Genomic DNA, 17,342 nt, shown 5'->3' with positions numbered 1-17,342 from the left:
GGGGAAGGGGAGGAGGAGGGCGAGGGGAGACCGGGGGTGGGGTTGGGGGTGGGGGAGGGGAGAGGGAGGCGGGAAGGGGAGACCGGGTGGGGGAAGGGTATTTTTGTCCAAAAAAATAAAAAGGACGATTTTAATACGAAAAAAACACGTTAAGGACGATTTTAAATCAAAATATACATCGGGAACGGGTTCGATTCTGACCCTCAACGTGAGGGACCAAAATCGTACTTATCCCTATTTTTTTCCTTTACATTTTCTTTCATTTCCAAACAAATGAAACTTCATATTTCCTTCTTTTTTTTTTGCCTGTTCATGTTCAATTTCCCCCAATTTCCATCTAAACAAACAGAGCGTAAGAGAGTAGAAAGAAAAAAAATTAAATGAGATTAAAATGGATGATTTTTAAAAATATTTAAATATAAAAAAATAAAAATGTGTGTTCTTATGAATTATGTCTTAGCGTATTAATTTTAAGCAAAGATTTTAAAAACATGTATTTTGTATGATATTGTGTTCATAAACATCATGTGTCTAATCAAATAAGCAGTAGACGTATATCATCGTAACTAAACACGGTTTTAGGAATCACTCCAAAAATTAATTTAGTTTTGACACACAATTGGTGTGAAAATGATGTTGGCGCCACATTTCAAAACCCTACCTCCGTTTCCCCCCAATTTCACTTGACTAGTCAGAATTATCTTATTTATTTATTTATTATTATAATAATTATCTTCTTTCAATGATGAAAGAATTAGAAACGCCCATCCAATCTAAATAATCCAATGATAAATTTACTGAATTAAATTGAAATTACTATTTAATCAAAGCAGCAAAAACAACCTAACAAAACCAAACCAAACCCACAGGGATGAGAGCGATTCCGAACTAGGGCTCTCCCACGCGCCCACGGTTTCATCGTACTGTTTCTTTTGTACTTTCTTGTTCTCTTCTCTCTCTCTCTCTTTCATTCATTCATTCTCATTCACACTTCACTCTCTTCTCTTCTTGTTCAATTTCTTGTTCCGTTTTTCTTCCACACAATCAAGCTTTCACATTTGAACCTTCCATGGAGCCTCCACTCCTACCGAAGAAGCCCCTTTCCGATAAAGTTCCGAACTTTGATGCCAACAAACAAGGTGACTCTGCTCACCACCACCCGACAAGCGCGGTCACTGAGGACCAGGTCGATGAAGGCGTGGAAGGTGTGACTATGGATGAAAAGGAGCAGCTTTTGAACAGTGGTGATAATGGGCTTGAAGATTCCTCTTGTGTTCAAGAAGTTAGTGTTGTTGGAAAGAAGCGCAAAAGAAAATCTAAAAAGGAGATGCTGGAGGCCTTGGAGATCGAGAAGAAGAAGAAAGGTGATGATGATTCCGCTGCTATGACTGTGAAAATGCGTGAAAGAACAAGCGTTCCAAGTTATGCTGAGAATCTCAAAGAATATGATGATGATGAGGGTCTTGGTGAGAAGAAGAGACGTGGCAGAAAACCGAAGAACCAGAAGAAGGAAGAACGCCCTAGTAATGAAAATGATGTTCCAGATGCTGAAAATGAGTCAAAATCTGGGAAAAGGAAGTTAGAAGATCGGAACCCCAGTGATTCTGCAAATGGCAATGTTCAGGAGAAGATTCCTGGAAGGAAAAGAAAGAACTTGGATGGTGAGTTAAAGTGTGAAAATGAAAAGATGGAAAATGAGGAGTTGGGGTCTCATTCCAATGCTCAAATTGATGCTGAGACGACTTTAGATTCCTTGGAAAAAGGTGACAATCAGCGTAGATACGGTTTAAGGACGAATCGTGTGGTCAAAATGCAACAAGAGGAGCCAAAAGTCAGGAGAGACCAAAAAGTAAAAACACCATCTCTTTACTCATTTGTTCCTTATGTGTGTATGTGTAAATAAATGTTTTGTTTAGATTAAAATTTTGGTGTATGTTTCTGATGATTGTGAGTCAACAGTTCGTTGAAGAGGAGAGCTTAATGTGCCATCAATGTCAGAGGAATGATAAAGGTGGTGTAGTGAGGTGCGCTAGATGCAAGACGAAAAGATATTGCATGCCCTGTATAGAAAATTGGTATTGCTTTCTCTGTTTGTTTTTTATTTCCCGTTTTGTTGGTTATTTTTGCTAGAGTTACAATTGATTACTTTATCCTATTAAGGGAAAAAGGTAATTTATAGTCCATAGAAACAACAGCAACAGCAGGAATACACTGAAGTGCTGTGTCTAAGGAGAGCTTCACTGATTTGTTGATGATAGCTGATTTTTTTTTAAAAATTATTTATTTATTTTGTTCGGTGTCTTGTGAAGGTATCCCAATATGAAGCCAGATGAATTTACTCTCTGTCCTGTATGCCGAGGCAATTGTAATTGCAAAGCATGTTTGCGATCTACTGATCTTATTAAGGTTTGTTCTTTTTCCATTGTGTACTGATTTTCCTTTGATTTTCAGTATTTTGCTTTTTAACTGTGGGCGTTTCGTTTTATGTAGGAAATGAAGATGAGGAAAAATACCAACAACCATAAACAAGTTGATTTCTCTTTGTATTTGCTAAAAGGCGTTCTTCCATATATAAAACAGTTGGATAAAGAACAAATTGCTGAGAAAGAGTTCGAAGCTAAAAGACAAGGTATCGTTTGTTTGATAATTCTTAACTGAGGTCATTGATGTATAGGTTGACAGTGCCCTAAAATTAATGAATTTGGATCTTAGTTTTGTGTACTAACATGATTTGGTAATTGTACTAAATTATTCTTCCTGCATGCAGCAAATCAGCATATCTAGTGTTTAGGGTTATAATCTGATTCTTAAGCCAAAGTTTAGTACCGGTTCTATATCGGTTTCATTGTCTAATTTGGTTGTGGGACACTGGGATGTGGAATACAGGGCTTTCATCCTTGGAGCTAAAAATTGAAAAGGCAGATTTTCAACCAAACGAACGTGTCTACTGGTTAGTATTTCTCTGATTCCTTCTTGTTTTTCAGTTGCCCTTCTTTCCATTTAGTTGTTGACTCAATACTTTCTTGTAGTGACAACTGCAAAACGTCAATATTTGATTACCACAGAAGCTGTGAAACGTGCTCTTTTGACCTGTGTCTCAGCTGTTGCCATGAATTTCGTAATGGGCAGCTTTTAGGTGGTCCAGATCCAATTGGGTTTGGGTTTGTCAACCGGGGAATCGGATATCTGCATGGTGAACCAAAACCAGAAGTAAAGGGAAAATCCAATGGATCACAGGTTCAGACTCAGGAATCACAGGCTATTCCTGTACCACGTGGGTGGTCAAGGGATGGGTGGCATGCAGAGAGTGATGGCAGCATACCCTGCCCAAAAGTCACTGAGGAGTGCTGCGGCAGATCTCTGGAGCTGAGAAGTGTATTTGGTCCAAATTTTATCTCTGAGTTAGTACACAAAGCAGATGAGCTAGCAGAAGCATATAAGCTTGACAATTCAGTTGAGATTCCTGATAGCTGGTGCTCATGTTCGACGTTGAGAAACACTGTTGATAAAAATAAAAATACAAGGAAGGCAGCTTCCCGTGAAGATTCCAGTGACAACTTTTTATACTGCCCGTCAGCTTTAGATCTACAACAGCATGATGATGTAAAACATTTTCAATGGCACTGGAGCAAAGGGGAGCCTGTGATTGTCAGCAATGTGCTCGATTGTTCATCAGGTTTGAGCTGGGAACCACTTGTCATGTGGCGTGCATGTCGTCAGATAACTAACACCAAGCATGGTATACATTTGGAGGTCGAAGCAATTGATTGCTTGGATTGGTGCGAGGTTTGTTCAATTTCTCAGTCCTTAACATGCAGGGTTTTTCCTTTGTTTCTTTATCTTGATTTTCATGAGGCTTATTTCTGATTTGCTTTGAAGGCTAGTTTATTATATTGTTTTTGTTGAATAGGCATGTAGAGAAAATTGTATTGTTGCATTGTGGTAGCAAGTTGGAAGGGTATTTTGTTGTTATTGTAGTCGGTGTTAGTCTTGGAAATAAACTTTCAGCAGATGTTTGCTTGCTGTATATTGTTTCTTCCAACCTTGTCGACAAATATGGGTGAACAGTCAATTCATGGTTCTACAATTATTATTATTATCATAGTTTCTCTTTTCTGAAGGTTTCATGTCATGTCATATCTTACCATTGCAGAAAGCTATCTAAGTTTGTTGCTGTCTGTTTTCCTATTTTTTGTTACCTTTGCACCTGCAATTCATGCTTCTGGACTTGTATTTTTTGCCCCCTTTTTTTACTTTTTCTTTTTCAAAACACGATCATGACTTCCTAGCACACGTTAAGGTGATTTTATCATTTATGGTTGTATATATTATTGTTTTCCACTTGTACTCATTCTATTCATTGTTTCAGCAATTCTTTAAACTCTATTACTTTTACTTAACATTTCTATTCTTTTGCTGGTGATGTATACATGTTTCACTAGAGTTGTTGATTAAATGCAGGCAGATGTTAATATCCATCAATTCTTTACTGGGTATTCAAGCGGACGTAAAGATTGGTGTAACTGGCCTCAGATACTGAAATTAAAAGATTGGCCACCTTCTAATTTATTTGAGGAACGTTTACCGCGTCACTGTGCTGAGTTTATATCATCCTTGCCCTACAAGGATTATACAGATCCTCTTATTGGTGCTCTTAATCTTGCTGTGAAGTTGCCGAAGGAAAGTATAAAGCCAGACATGGGGCCAAAGACATATATTGCTTATGGATTTCCGGAAGAGCTTGGGCGTGGGGATTCTGTGACTAAGCTCCACTGCGATATGTCTGATGCAGTATGTTTTTTCCACTTGTTGTATTAGGCATGTTTTCCATTATGATTGCGTTTCTCAGATGTTTCACATGCGTTGGTTATAGTTTTTGTAGTCCAGGTCATATATTTTTTGGCTCACTATGTCATCTCTCCATAAACTCTCATTTGATCCTATGTTTCATGAGTGATTGATAATCTGCCAGAAGAATCTATCTATGATATTCTGATAATGTTGCAAATAAATTTCCATACCAAGGATTTGTTGCTATTTTTGGTTCATTGAGTGCATACTGAATTACTTATTCATGAAGAATTATTATATATATTTTCTTTTCTTTTTTTTTTTTTCATTAAACTGGATGCTTTAGGTAAATGTGCTAACTCACATTGCTGAAGTGAAATTGGATTCTAACACACGTGAAGCGATTGAGACATACAAAGCAAAGCACCTAAAGCAGGACCAGAGGGAATTGTATGGAGTTCATGAGGGAGAAACTACTGATGACACGCATAATGATTCATGTTCAGCCATAAATGCTTCTGACAAGCAAAATGGCTCTAAAGTTGTGGAAAATGAAAGTGGACTATGTGACATGAAAGTGGATGAACAGTTTCATCAAGCTTCTGGTAATGAGAGTGCAGCTGTAAATATGGATGGTCTTTGTCGCGGGTCAGAGTTGAAAGAGGCTGAAAAAGCGGAAGAACAAGAAAAAAGTATGTCAGGTGCCTTTGATGGTGCTCTCTGGGATATTTTTCGAAGAGAGGATATTCCTAAATTGCAGGAATATCTGAAAAATCATTTTAGAGAGTTTAGACATGTGTATTGCAGTCCTTTGACACAGGTAAAATAGTAAAAATAATTCTCTATTATTTGACACTATCTTTTCTACTTGTAGTTAATCTTGCCATGAACATATTCTTATAGCTACCTTTACATTTGTAATATATGGACTGTTGACCCTGATAGCGTTGATCTGATAATATCTTTCTTTTAAAATTTGTGGATGGGTGAATTATGTTCATGCGTAATGGATGCTGGACATGGGTGATTGATGTGATATGCAATACTGAGACATGCCATAAACATTCTGAAAAAAGTTTGTTAATTTATTGAGAATAACAATAAATTTTCCCTCAGTCCCTGTGCTTATATGTTTTTTGTTTTAATCGTATTTCTGTTGACATAGGTCATTCATCCCATCCATGATCAGACCATGTATTTGACTGAGTATCATAAGAGGAAGCTTAAGGAGGAGTATGGTTAGTTATTTCCATAAACTTTCCTATTTTGTTTGATTGATAATTAAATTGTACTGGCATGTTAACAGCTCTTTATTTCTTGTAGGAATTGAGCCCTGGACTTTCGTTCAGAGGTTAGGAGAAGCTGTTTTCATTCCAGCAGGTTGTCCTCACCAAGTCAGAAATCTGAAGGTAAGAACATACATGATGCATTAGTCACATCTTTAGTGTACTGAGTTGTTTCTTTATATATCTGCAATATTATAATTCAATAAAAATGTAAAGAATTTTCTTTTGTGAAGTGAGCCAGATGAAATTGCTAATCATATTCAAAATAGTTATCCCACAACCATTCTAGCCATCACACCAAATCCGGAGGATAATATTACAACTTTAAATCTAGGAATAGAACCAGATATCGGCTTCTCAAAAGGCCTATTTGTTTGGCATTGTAATCTCTTTTGATATACAGAAAAATTTCCTTTTTCTAACAACCCTTGCAACTAGCCACTTTTTCTGACTTGATTAATTTTTATATTTTAAGTAGTTCCTGAAATCTATTCAATCAAAACACAATCAAGTGAATTCCTTCCTTTTGCAGTCATGCATCAAGGTTGCCCTTGATTTTGTATCTCCTGAAAATCTTGGTGAGTGCTTCCGATTGACAGAGGAATTCCGCACACTCCCAATAAATCACAGGTCTTCTGAGGACAAGTTGGAGGTATAGCAAACAATATTTTGGTTTAACTTTACTAGTTGTTTCTTTGTTTCTTTATTGAATGTAGCAGGTCTATTCAAGTTGATTCTTGAACTGAATATAACATGATATAGCAGTTCTAATTGATTGATCCTTGAATATCATCTTTGACTTCAAAATGGGTCTTTAAAGACCATTTTGAAGTATATTTGCTATCAGATAACATTACTGAGTATCACATTGTATGTCTAATCTTGGCATGTGTAGTTTCTGCTTATGAAGAATTTGTTTTTGTATATCAGAAGTTTATTGTCACTAACCAATTTGTTTAAATTTGATAGTTCCAGCATGAACTTTACGTGTCCTTCATATTGCAAGCTTAATAGTTTCTTGCTGGTGTATAATGTAAATGCTTTACACTTTCTGAATTGCTGTGTTATTTACACCAGGTGAAGAAAATTACAGTACACACAATGAAAGATGTGGTTAAAAATTTGGAGGAAGCACGGTTAGTGTTTGCAATCCTTAGGCCTATCTGATTTGCATTGTGATGCATGCATGATTTGATTACAATGTTCACTTTGATAAGGCATTGTTAGATTATTGTTTCCAAGTTCATGAATCATGACTATGAATTTGAGTTTATTATTTGATTTACTAAATTGGTGATTTTTATACAGGTCTGGGAAAAGAGAGGTTCAGGATGTAAGTAAAAACAACTGCAAGAGAATGAAGTCAAAAAAGATGATTTGGTAGAGTCATTGGCCTATTAGCTGTGATGAATCTTGTGTTCCATAATTAGTATATAGTATCACTGCTCATGAATGTTTGGACTGTGTTTAGTGTTTAGGGGCATATGCTAATATGAGCACTGTACTTTTAAAACTTGATTACTGCATTATATTTCTCTCCCCATTACTATATGGTTACTACTTTTGTGAAAATTCTCATCCAACGTCTGCAAAGCTAACAAGTGAAAAATCTGTGGACACAAGCTCAAAAATTAGGGGGACATGTGGTTAGAAAAATGTTTTTATATTTCTAGAGTTTTATTCTAAACTTCATATTGAAAATGATTTTACAATGTAAGATTTTGAATCTAAAAATGTTACATGAGTACCACAGTTGATATCCTTTAAATCTGACTAAACTCTTATCTCATCTAATGTAATTGTAAAATGAAAAGTCCAATAATATTAATTATATTGGGTAAGTTTGTACTTCTAGGTTTTCAATGCAATTTGATTTTGATTCAATATATTAACCTAACAGTTTATCATTGATTCAGCTCATTGTCATCTTTTTTACTAAAGGGAGTAATAATGGCATAGGAACTATTGACAACAGTTAAAGTTAATATATTACATCATGAGTTTGAATGGAATGAGAATGAGGACAAGAGTGCAACAGAATAAAATAAAATGTAGCATAATCCCTTACCTTTCTTTGTTGGATCCATTATTATATATATTTTTACAGAAAACGGAATAAAAAAAATTTCTATTTTGATTCCAGTAAAATTAAATTAATTACTTGAAAGGAAATGGGTATTCAATTTCTATAATGAAATGACCATTCCCTGTAATTATTGCTTATTCCAATTCTCATTCTGTTCCTATGGTATTCCTTTTCCTCTTACCAAATGGGGAATTAATTAAGATATCTAATATTAGTGCTCAAAACTGTGTCAAAATCGTATTCCCAGAATATCATGCACAAGGAGATTTTACTTCATAGTAAGGCAGGAAGGCTATAATGTGATGAAACTATATATTATATGCATTTCACAATTAACCATTTTTACACGTCAAGTTTTTCTTCACAAACTGGCCATAATGCGTTCCAGTTACAGAGCATCATTCAACAATCTCCTAGCTTCTTTCTTTTGCCAAGATTTGACATCTTGTTCTTGCATGTCAAAAGATATAATCTATAACAAAAATTCAATTTTGATGCTATGTCAGGATAAATTAATTTTATACGTGCATCTAATCACATAATGTCATGTCAACAAAAATAACCACTTTTTACATTAACTGCGTGAATAGTCATTTGAAAAAACTAATATAATTGAACGACTGTGTAAAACGTTTCTTACTGTCAGTGCATCAAAATTAAACCCATAATAATAAATAAACATGTAAAAATACAAAAGAAAAAAACAAAAAATAGATTCCCAAATAGCCATGAAGAAAATGGAGACAATGCCATATCAAATCTGTCGCTACTTTTCTGTTGATGCTCTAGCAAGTTAAGACTTAAGAGCCACTTGTAAAAAGGGTAAGGTGTTAATGGTTCTAAGATATGTACTGGTTTTTTCGGGCTATGCATAAATGCATTTATATAGAAAAGAAGATAATTCTGTTGTCAAATATGTGAATGATGCATATAAATCAAACGTGTTATTTAGCACTTACTCCACCTGAAGAAAATACAATTCTGGCAAGGGAAAGTGAAGAGAATAAACGATTAAAATATGGCAAATGGACTGAAAAAGTTTTAGATGGGATAAGTATGATTTGTTCCAAATTTCGTTAGGCTGAGATCAATCAATGACGATTAACGAATATCACATGGTTTTGGGTGTTGGTCCAGCAAGATCACACGTAAATTTCCACCATGAAAAATGAAATAACAAACTAAATAGTGGAGTTTGAAATTTTGACTATGGAGTGTTTGATGTGATGAAGAATATATATTATGTTTGTTCCTCTCTTCTTGGAGGTTATTAACTCCCTATGGCCTATATATTGAAGAAAATCATAGCATCTTTCAAAGCTCAACAAACAATAAAGTCCTAAGTAAAAAGCAAAGAAAAATATTGTTAATATGTTGATGCATTGCAGGGGTTTGTTTAAGCCAGTTATTATCTTGATTATTGTTAACTTAGCTATGGCTATTGTAAATTTACTTATGAAGAAGGTTCTTAATGGAGGAATGGACAACATGTCCATTGTAACATATAGACAAGCAGTTTCATTTATCTTCATGGCACCTATTGCCTGCTTGTATGAAAGGTTAGAATCACTTCCATCTTTTCACTTCTTTCTGCTTATTCTTAACTCTCATCCCCTGCCTCCATGTGTCTTTGATGAATAATATACTTGCCCTCACTGGTTTTGAACCTAGCATGTATAAAAGTTAGTAAACATTTTTCTTTATTTCTACAACAGAGAATTGTATTTAAGATTAGACTTAGTTTTTCTGCTGTTTACAGGAAACACAAATTGGAGGCTCACATAATATGTCTCCTTTTCCTCAGCTCTCTTGTCGGGTATGTAGTCGAAAAAAGTTGTGTATTCATTTTGTCTCGTATACTGAACTAACAAATATCTCTCCATCAATAGATGATATTTGGAATCCATTCAATATGACACCCCATCTAATGATGGAGAAGCATGTGTTATCTTAATGTACAAAACAAAGTGAGTAAAAATATCATAACTCTAAGTGATTTTAGAGCCAAAGATGCATGCTTCTAGTTGTCATTAACATATAAATATCCACTCAAGTTTATGATTTAATTTTTTACATCTATAAGTTTACATAATTTTAAAATTTTGCCAATGATTTCCAGAGTAACACTCACCCAATACATATTTCTTCTTGGACTTGAATATACGTCTGCAACGTTCTCATGTGCATTCCTCAATGCTGTGCCAGTATTCACCTTCATCGTGGCACTGCCATTTGGGTAAGTCAAACAAAATGATACCAACTTAGTATATGTTAGTTCATGACGGAAAAAAGAAATATTTAAATTAGATAGTCTTTGAATTTCAAATAATTCTAACCATCTTCGAAAATATTTTTCTAGGATAGAGAAGGTAAACATCACAAGCAAGAGTGGGAAAGCCAAAATCTTAGGGACTGTTGTGTGCATTGGTGGAACTTTGGTACTGATCCTCTATAAAGGAATGCCCTTAATCAACCCCCAAGCACAACACACAGCAAACGAAGCATCAAGTGGTCCTCCAGCCAGAAAGTTAGAAAAATGGATCATAGGTTCAATATTTCTGATTACAGGGTGCCTTCTTTGGTCTTCATGGTTTATCATACAAGCAAAGATTAGCAAAAGATATCCATGTCAATACTCTAGCACAGCTATTTTGTCCCTTTTTTCTGCCATTCAATCAGCAATATTAACATTAATCATCAAGGGAAATAATGCCTCCTGGATTCTCAAAGGAAAGCTTGAAATAATGAGTGTTATATATGCTGTAAGTATAATCTTCACAACTATACATCATCTGTGATGTATCAACACTAAATCCCTGAATAAATGCCCAAACTTTTGCATTAATTTTTTTTTTTTAAATGTGAACGTAGGGATTGGTGGGATCAGGCTTGTGCTATGTGGCAATGTCATGGTGTGTCAAACAAAGGGGTCCAGTTTTTACTTCAGCATTTACCCCCCTTGTACAAATATTTGTGGCAGTGCTTGATTTCTCTATATTAAAGGAAGAAATTTACCTAGGAAGGTTGATTCTTTTGTGACCCTTCTATGATTTATCCTTATACTTTCCAATCCCCTAACATATTCCTGTCTCTTATAATCAGTGTTGCAGGATCGGCCTTGGTTATTACTGGCTTGTATATTCTTCTGTGGGGGAAAAGTAACGAGAACGCACCATGTGTCAAGGATGCACAAGCAAGCCAACAAGATGTAGAATTGCAATAGCATTGGCATCATAGAAACATCAATAAATCTGAAACTACTCCAGATACTAGATGTGGCATCTAACCTTCGGGGGTCATGAGTTCTCTGTATATATATATAAAAAGCAATTAGTTACAACATTTTACATGCACTGAAAGTTGATAAGTTCAAGAGTTGGAAGCAATGCAGAAGATAAACAATTTCAGATCAAGAAATGATACGTCAATTGTTCAAATTCAATATATTATAGCCAATGCATGTTTTGTTCTCAAAGACTTAGAATTGGATTGTGCATTCGAAGTATAAGGGGATTTCTAAACTAAGTTAAAATATGAAACTGAATTCTAGCTAAAGTTAAAGAATTAGATTACTAAATGGTTAATTATAAATTAATTATTAACTATCTTAATTAATAATGTATCAACAACTTACTTATTGCAGCCAACTTGGATATCCAGGAACTGTCCCAAACCTGACACCATCCAGTATCCAGTCAAGAGAAAAGGAACTCATCTTTTGTTCATGGACCATTCAACGCAATTTCTTGATCTTGGCAGCAGCCAAGTTTCATTTGATATACAACAAAATTCAGCATAGAATACGTTTCCTCTGAATTAGGATGTGTTTTATCATGAGCAATGAAACTATGAATGACTCCTGATATTTCAACAGAGCTAAACCCAGGCGACTTTTTTACTCCTCTTCTCTCCATGGCTTCTCTCATGCTTCTTGCATCATCCCAGCGCTTTTCAACTGCATAAGCATTGGATAAGCCAATGTATCTTCCATCATGATTTGGTTCCAGCTCAATAAGCTTCCTGCCAACTGTTTCTGCAAGATCAAAATCTCTATGGTTTATGCACCCACTAAGAAGGGCACCCAACACGGATGGTGTTGGCTGCATGGGCATTTGACAGATAAATTGGTATGCAGCGGCTAATTGACCAGCACGAGCCAGCACATCCACCATGCAAGCACAGTGCTCACTTGTAGGTGTCATGCCACATTTGCTAAGACTCTCGAAGAAGTACCATGCTTCTTTAACTAACCCACCATGGGCACACGCAGCCAACAAACACAGGTATGTGATCTCATCAGGAAGGACACCAACTACTTGCATATCCTTGAACAGTTTAAGAGATTCTTGGACAAACCCATGTGTGGCAAGACCTCCAATCATTGCATTCCAAATCAATACGTCAGTTTTATTCTTTGAGACACCGTGGAATACAAGAAAAGCCTCGTCTATTGCCCCACATTTGGCATACATGTCCACTAGAGAAGTCCGCAAGACCAACGTCATTGGCAATCCATTGTCAACTACATAATTGTGCATTATTCTCCCTTTTTCAAGAGCACCAAGGTGTGCACAAGCACACAATACACTCACCATAGTTACTTCATTGGCCTTGGGACCAACAGCCCGCATCTTTTCAAAGACAGCCAATGCTTCCCTATATTCCCCAGCCTTAACATAACCATCAATCAGAGAGCTCCATGATCGAACATCCTTCTCTGACATGGAATCAAAAACTTTGCGAGCTAGATTCATTTCTCCACACTTCGCATAGCCATCCAACATGGAATTCCATGAAACCAAATTTTTTCCTTCCATACAATCAAATACCTTATGAGCCCACATAATATTACCACAAGAACCATACATATGTATCAAAGAATTCTGGATAAACCTATCAGACTCATGCCCAGTTTTTATAATGTGAGAATGGACTGACACTCCAGCTTCCAGGTTTAAAAGGCGTGCAGATGCCTTAATGAGAAAAGGGTATGTTAAGTAATCTGGAGCAAACCCTAGTCTCAGCATCTTCAGAAATACAGAAAAAGAACCATTTGGGTTTTTGCTATTTGAGTAGCCCCTTATGATTGTATTCCAGCAAAGAATTGATGGGCTGCATAACTGGGAGAAAACCCTGTAGGAATAACCAATGTCCCCTGAATTTGATAGGGCAGAGAAGAAAATAATCTTGGATACATATGATTCATCCTGAGATAAGCCCATAGAGACCACAATAGCATGAAGTTGCTTCAGTTCAAGCACTGATTTACACTTATCAAGGAGGCTAATTAGGGTTTGGTTTACATTTGCAATTTTACTTGGTGACAGTGACACTCCAAGCATTTGCGTATATGTATTGTAAAATCTCCTGCAGGCTTAACACTTCAGATGCATGGCAACACCAACAAAACACAGATTAAGCAGCAGAATTTAAGGTTTATAAGCAGAAAATGGAAGATTCCATTTGAACATACCTGAAGGAAAATGCAGTAGCTGAAACTCTTCCTAAAAAACATGGCATCGATGCGATTTTTTTTTTTTTTGGTTTACGCATCGATGTGACTTTGATCTGACAGTGTGGGAGGCGCCTCCATTGATGGTGGCGAAAGAGCTTTTTCTTTTAGGGTCAGCGGAAGAGCTTCTCTTGCCCAGCCCAAAGCCTAGTTAGGAACGTGTAGCGCAGCAGAGCTCCCTGGAGAGGTCGAAGTCGGCAGCAGCAGCAGCAAGGTAGGAGAAGGATCTGTTCAGAAGAGTATGGGTGGGTCGGGTTCAGGTGCGGGTTTCTGGAAAGTTGGGTTCTTTTTTTTTTTTCGAATACAGAGAGAGTCAAATCAGCGACTTTTTAAATAAATATGGAAAAATTATGTCATTTAAACTATAATTTATTGATATATATATATGTTCAACTTTACTTTGCAAGTTTAATGACATATTATTGCATTGTCTAACATATGATATTCTATAAGATTATGAATTCATGTTATAAGAAACTAGCGGCTCAACGGGCTCAATCAGTCGCTTTTCTATTTTTTTAAAAAATTAATTTATCTTTTTTGTTAATATATTATTTATTTTTTAAAATTATTAAATAAATATTTTTTTATATTATTTTAATATTGACGTGATATTATTTATATCATATTTTTTTACCATAAAATTATTATAAAAAATTTTTAAAATATTAAATTATAAAAACATATAATAAAAATGTAAGAAAAAACATAATTCAAAGAATAATAATAATAATAATATTCTAATTTAAAAAAAGTATTTATAAACCAAAATACATGTTAATTATTTATAAAAGATAATTTTACTTAAATATCGTAGATTTTCGTATTTGTCTTCATTTTTTTTAAGTAGTATGCCAAAATAAAAATTTGAATCTGAATAGACCTTTATTTTTCTATAAATAATAAAAAAACTAAAGAAATGAGAAAGTTTATTTTTTTTATTTTTAAATATCAAATAAGAATAATTAATAAACAACTTAGTAACTTAGTACACAATAAAATTACAGGTTATTATTGGAACTAAAGAGGATTTAAAACGGTAATTATTAGCTGATACTAAAGATTCTTTTAAAACTCTTTAAATGAGATACTGAATTTGTGCTAATTATAATTCTTTTAAAAAAACATGGATAACTTTTTATTTAGTGCATTAGATTTTCACTTCTGCTATTAAAGAAAAAATAAAAAAGTAATTATAAAGTATAAACATAATTTTTTATGTTCACTATGAACATACAAATTTTGTTTTATGCAATTCATTTAGACCTTGTTGATAATTTTTTATAATAAAATATCTCAATTAATTTAGTCATATGATTTCCTAAAAAAATAATAATTATTGTAATAAATTCAATTTAAATCATTTTAAATACCACTGATTCATTTAAACCTTATAGATTTTTAATTTAAGACAATTTTTTTTACTCCAATGACACTAAATTTTATAGTCCAATTTCAATTCCTACCACAAATAATACTAACTCACATAATTAAACACCTAATAACTACACTTTAAGTACTTATAAATATGTGGAGTGAACATATTATTTTTAAGATGTCTTTCGTCTGCACTCCCACTAAATTGCACTTTTCTCTTTACATTTCTGGTACTGTTAGTTATGCATCCTAAATTAACAATAAATTTCAATAACGCTCTTGGATAGAGTTTCATTTTTTCGTCAAAAATTCTTAAGTCACTAATTTTATTATCAAAGTATGGCTAATTTTTGTAGTTATAGAGATCTAGGATATATTATACCTATTTATAGAAAAATGGTATATTTTTTATGGATATAGAGATGAAATTTTTTTTTAATTAAAATTTATAAATTCAAGGATCAAATTTGTTTAGGATAAAAAATTTAGGGTCTCACTTGTGATCAAGAAAAAAACAGAGTCTCATATTTATAGGTGAAAATAAATTTTTTTTCTATGTAAAATAAATTGGGGGGTTTGATTTATATGTTTAAAAAAAAATTAATATTATTTTTAAAAAAATAAAAAATAAAAACAAAAAATATGATCCTTAAATTTGTGGTATTCATACTAATAAAATATACAAAATTTTCACATTATTGAGAATAGTATAACTAAATATCCTTTAAAAATTATCCATCATTCAGTTTTTAGAAAAGAGAAAAACTAAAAAACAAGTAATTTTTTATAAAATTGAGTATTTAAATTAATTAAATAATATTATTTAAATCAAAAGGTTGACTAAAGATTGAAAATTTAAAGAACAAATAGCATTTCACCTGAACTGTAATATAAAAGATAAAAATCGTCAAAGTATGTTATGTGTCATTCTTCTACTGTAATTAAAAATTAAATATTTTCTTCTAAAATTAAAAAATTCTCTCATCCTTTTTTTTTTTTTTTTATTTCTCATTCTTTCTTCTATTTTGTCTTCTTATGTATCATTATCAAGAATTAATTACAAATTTGATAATCAATATGTACAACATCACATTTTTAATTACAAATAGAATTAAAATTGAAATATAGTTATATTATTATATTACTAATTTAACAATTAAAATGTGTCACATGACACATTCTCATTAAAATTGAGATTAAATATTTCACTCTAAAATTAATAAACTCACTTCTTCCATCCTCTTATCTACTTTTCTCCCTTTATTTATTTCTTTTTATCTTTCTCACTCTATATATAACTTATAATTTATATTACTAATTTGACAAATCAAAATATGTCATCAGATATTCTTTTATTACAATTAAAATAAAATATATCACTCTAAAATTAACAAATTCTCTATCTATTTCCTTTTTTTTTCTCTCTCATTATCTATCTCTCTCTACTTTTTATTCTATAAAATTATAAAAAATATATTAAATTTATAATTAAATATAATTAAAAAAGAATTTATAATATTATTCACATAAAATTATTATTATTATATATATATTTATTTAATTTTAAATTTCACCACTTATCTTTTTAATATATATTTTTACTTTTCTTTCTTTAAATATTTATTATATATAATTTGAAAGTAATACTAATATGTGATTAATAATTAGAATCAAGATTCAATTGTTTTAAAAAAAATTATTTTAAATTAATTTTGTAATTATCAATATAATTTTTTATACTAATATCTAATTATATTTTTATATATAGAGAATGAAAAAATATTATTTTTAAAAAACAAACATAAAAATTATTTTTTTTTGTTTATGTAATAAACTTAAACACTTAACACCTAATTAAATATATTAAAATTTTTTAAATTTTTTATAATAAATATTAAAATAATTATTATTAGTAAAAGTTAAACTTTTACATAAAAAATAACTAAAAAATTGGGCAAAACATGCATATAAACTAAGTTGAAACAGATTTTACACAATTCTACCAAAGAGAAAAACGTTACAAGGATCTACCAGGAGGACGTTTGTACGTAGTTCGAATTAGACCAAGTCGAATTACATGTACACATAGTAATTCGAATTGGAACAATTCAAATTAGGCCTGGACCAAACCATCATAGTAATTCGAATCACCCTGATTCGAATTACACACACCAACCCACACTAGTTCGAATTGGAGTGATTCGAACTAGCAACCGGTTTCAACACCCATAGTAATTCGAAACATACTGATTCGAATTACCATCGAACAAGCTACCCATGGTATTTCGAA

At 33.0% G+C, this 17,342-nt stretch overlaps 3 protein-coding genes across 15 annotated transcripts; 2 read left to right on the top strand and 1 right to left on the bottom strand.

Moving 5' to 3' along the window:
* Positions 1-818: 818 nt before the first annotated feature.
* LOC112776580 (lysine-specific demethylase JMJ26) lies at positions 819-7,649 on the top strand. The gene is made up of 13 exons (XM_025820783.3): positions 819-1,849; positions 1,960-2,075; positions 2,310-2,406; positions 2,491-2,629; positions 2,887-2,950; positions 3,030-3,786; positions 4,462-4,791; positions 5,138-5,611; positions 5,957-6,029; positions 6,115-6,200; positions 6,610-6,729; positions 7,155-7,213; positions 7,386-7,649. Exons 1-13 carry the CDS (start codon positions 1,070-1,072, stop codon positions 7,459-7,461), a joined length of 3,171 nt encoding a protein of 1,056 aa, XP_025676568.1. The 5' UTR covers positions 819-1,069; the 3' UTR covers positions 7,462-7,649.
* A 1,703-nt stretch (positions 7,650-9,352) lies between these two features.
* LOC112776217 (pentatricopeptide repeat-containing protein At5g08305) lies at positions 9,353-14,101 on the bottom strand. Of its 13 annotated transcripts, none has more exons than XM_072228943.1 (7): positions 13,637-14,101; positions 11,798-13,544; positions 11,179-11,470; positions 10,500-10,827; positions 10,295-10,388; positions 9,945-10,087; positions 9,353-9,830 (listed from the first exon to the last, which is right to left on the bottom strand). In XM_072228943.1, the coding sequence occupies exon 2, from the start codon at positions 13,503-13,505 to the stop codon at positions 11,886-11,888; it is 1,620 nt and encodes a 539-aa protein (XP_072085044.1). In that variant the 5' UTR covers positions 13,506-13,544; positions 13,637-14,101; the 3' UTR covers positions 9,353-9,830; positions 9,945-10,087; positions 10,295-10,388; positions 10,500-10,827; positions 11,179-11,470; positions 11,798-11,885. The 13 variants fall into 13 exon arrangements, with proteins under 13 accessions (XP_072085044.1, XP_072085045.1, XP_072085042.1 ...); XM_072228944.1 differs by having other exon boundaries at positions 9,945-10,022; XM_072228941.1 differs by having other exon boundaries at positions 10,500-11,470.
* Positions 9,535-11,638, top strand: LOC112776218 (WAT1-related protein At3g30340-like). The gene is made up of 6 exons (XM_025820282.3): positions 9,535-9,722; positions 9,923-9,979; positions 10,283-10,399; positions 10,523-10,925; positions 11,035-11,186; positions 11,266-11,638. Exons 1-6 carry the CDS (start codon positions 9,535-9,537, stop codon positions 11,384-11,386), a joined length of 1,038 nt encoding a protein of 345 aa, XP_025676067.1. The 3' UTR covers positions 11,387-11,638.
* Positions 14,102-17,342: the final 3,241 nt, after the last annotated feature.

Source organism: Arachis hypogaea, chromosome 19 (genome assembly GCF_003086295.3).
Source record: "Arachis hypogaea cultivar Tifrunner chromosome 19, arahy.Tifrunner.gnm2.J5K5, whole genome shotgun sequence".
Taxonomy (NCBI): domain Eukaryota; kingdom Viridiplantae; phylum Streptophyta; class Magnoliopsida; order Fabales; family Fabaceae; genus Arachis; species Arachis hypogaea.
This window is presented reverse-complemented; position numbering and strand designations above follow the sequence as displayed.

Coding starts and splice junctions, on each gene's coding strand:
- LOC112776580 (XM_025820783.3), top strand. CDS start 1,070: ATGGAGCCTCCACTCCTACCGAAGAAGCCCCTTTCCGATAAAGTTCCG. Junction 4,792..5,137: donor ACTGCGATATGTCTGATGCA/GTATGTTTTTTC, acceptor TGGATGCTTTAG/GTAAATGTGCTAACTCACAT. Junction 7,214..7,385: donor AAAAATTTGGAGGAAGCACG/GTTAGTGTTTGC, acceptor ATTTTTATACAG/GTCTGGGAAAAGAGAGGTTC.
- LOC112776218 (XM_025820282.3), top strand. CDS start 9,535: ATGTTGATGCATTGCAGGGGTTTGTTTAAGCCAGTTATTATCTTGATT. Junction 9,723..9,922: donor ATTGCCTGCTTGTATGAAAG/GTTAGAATCACT, acceptor TGCTGTTTACAG/GAAACACAAATTGGAGGCTC. Junction 9,980..10,282: donor TTCCTCAGCTCTCTTGTCGG/GTATGTAGTCGA, acceptor AATGATTTCCAG/AGTAACACTCACCCAATACA.
- LOC112776217 (XM_072228938.1), bottom strand. CDS start 13,716: ATGCGTAAACCAAAAAAAAAAAAAATCGCATCGATGCCATGTTTTTTA. Junction 13,531..13,636: donor GCTACTGCATTTTCCTTCAG/GTATGTTCAAAT, acceptor TTAAGCCTGCAG/GAGATTTTACAATACATATA.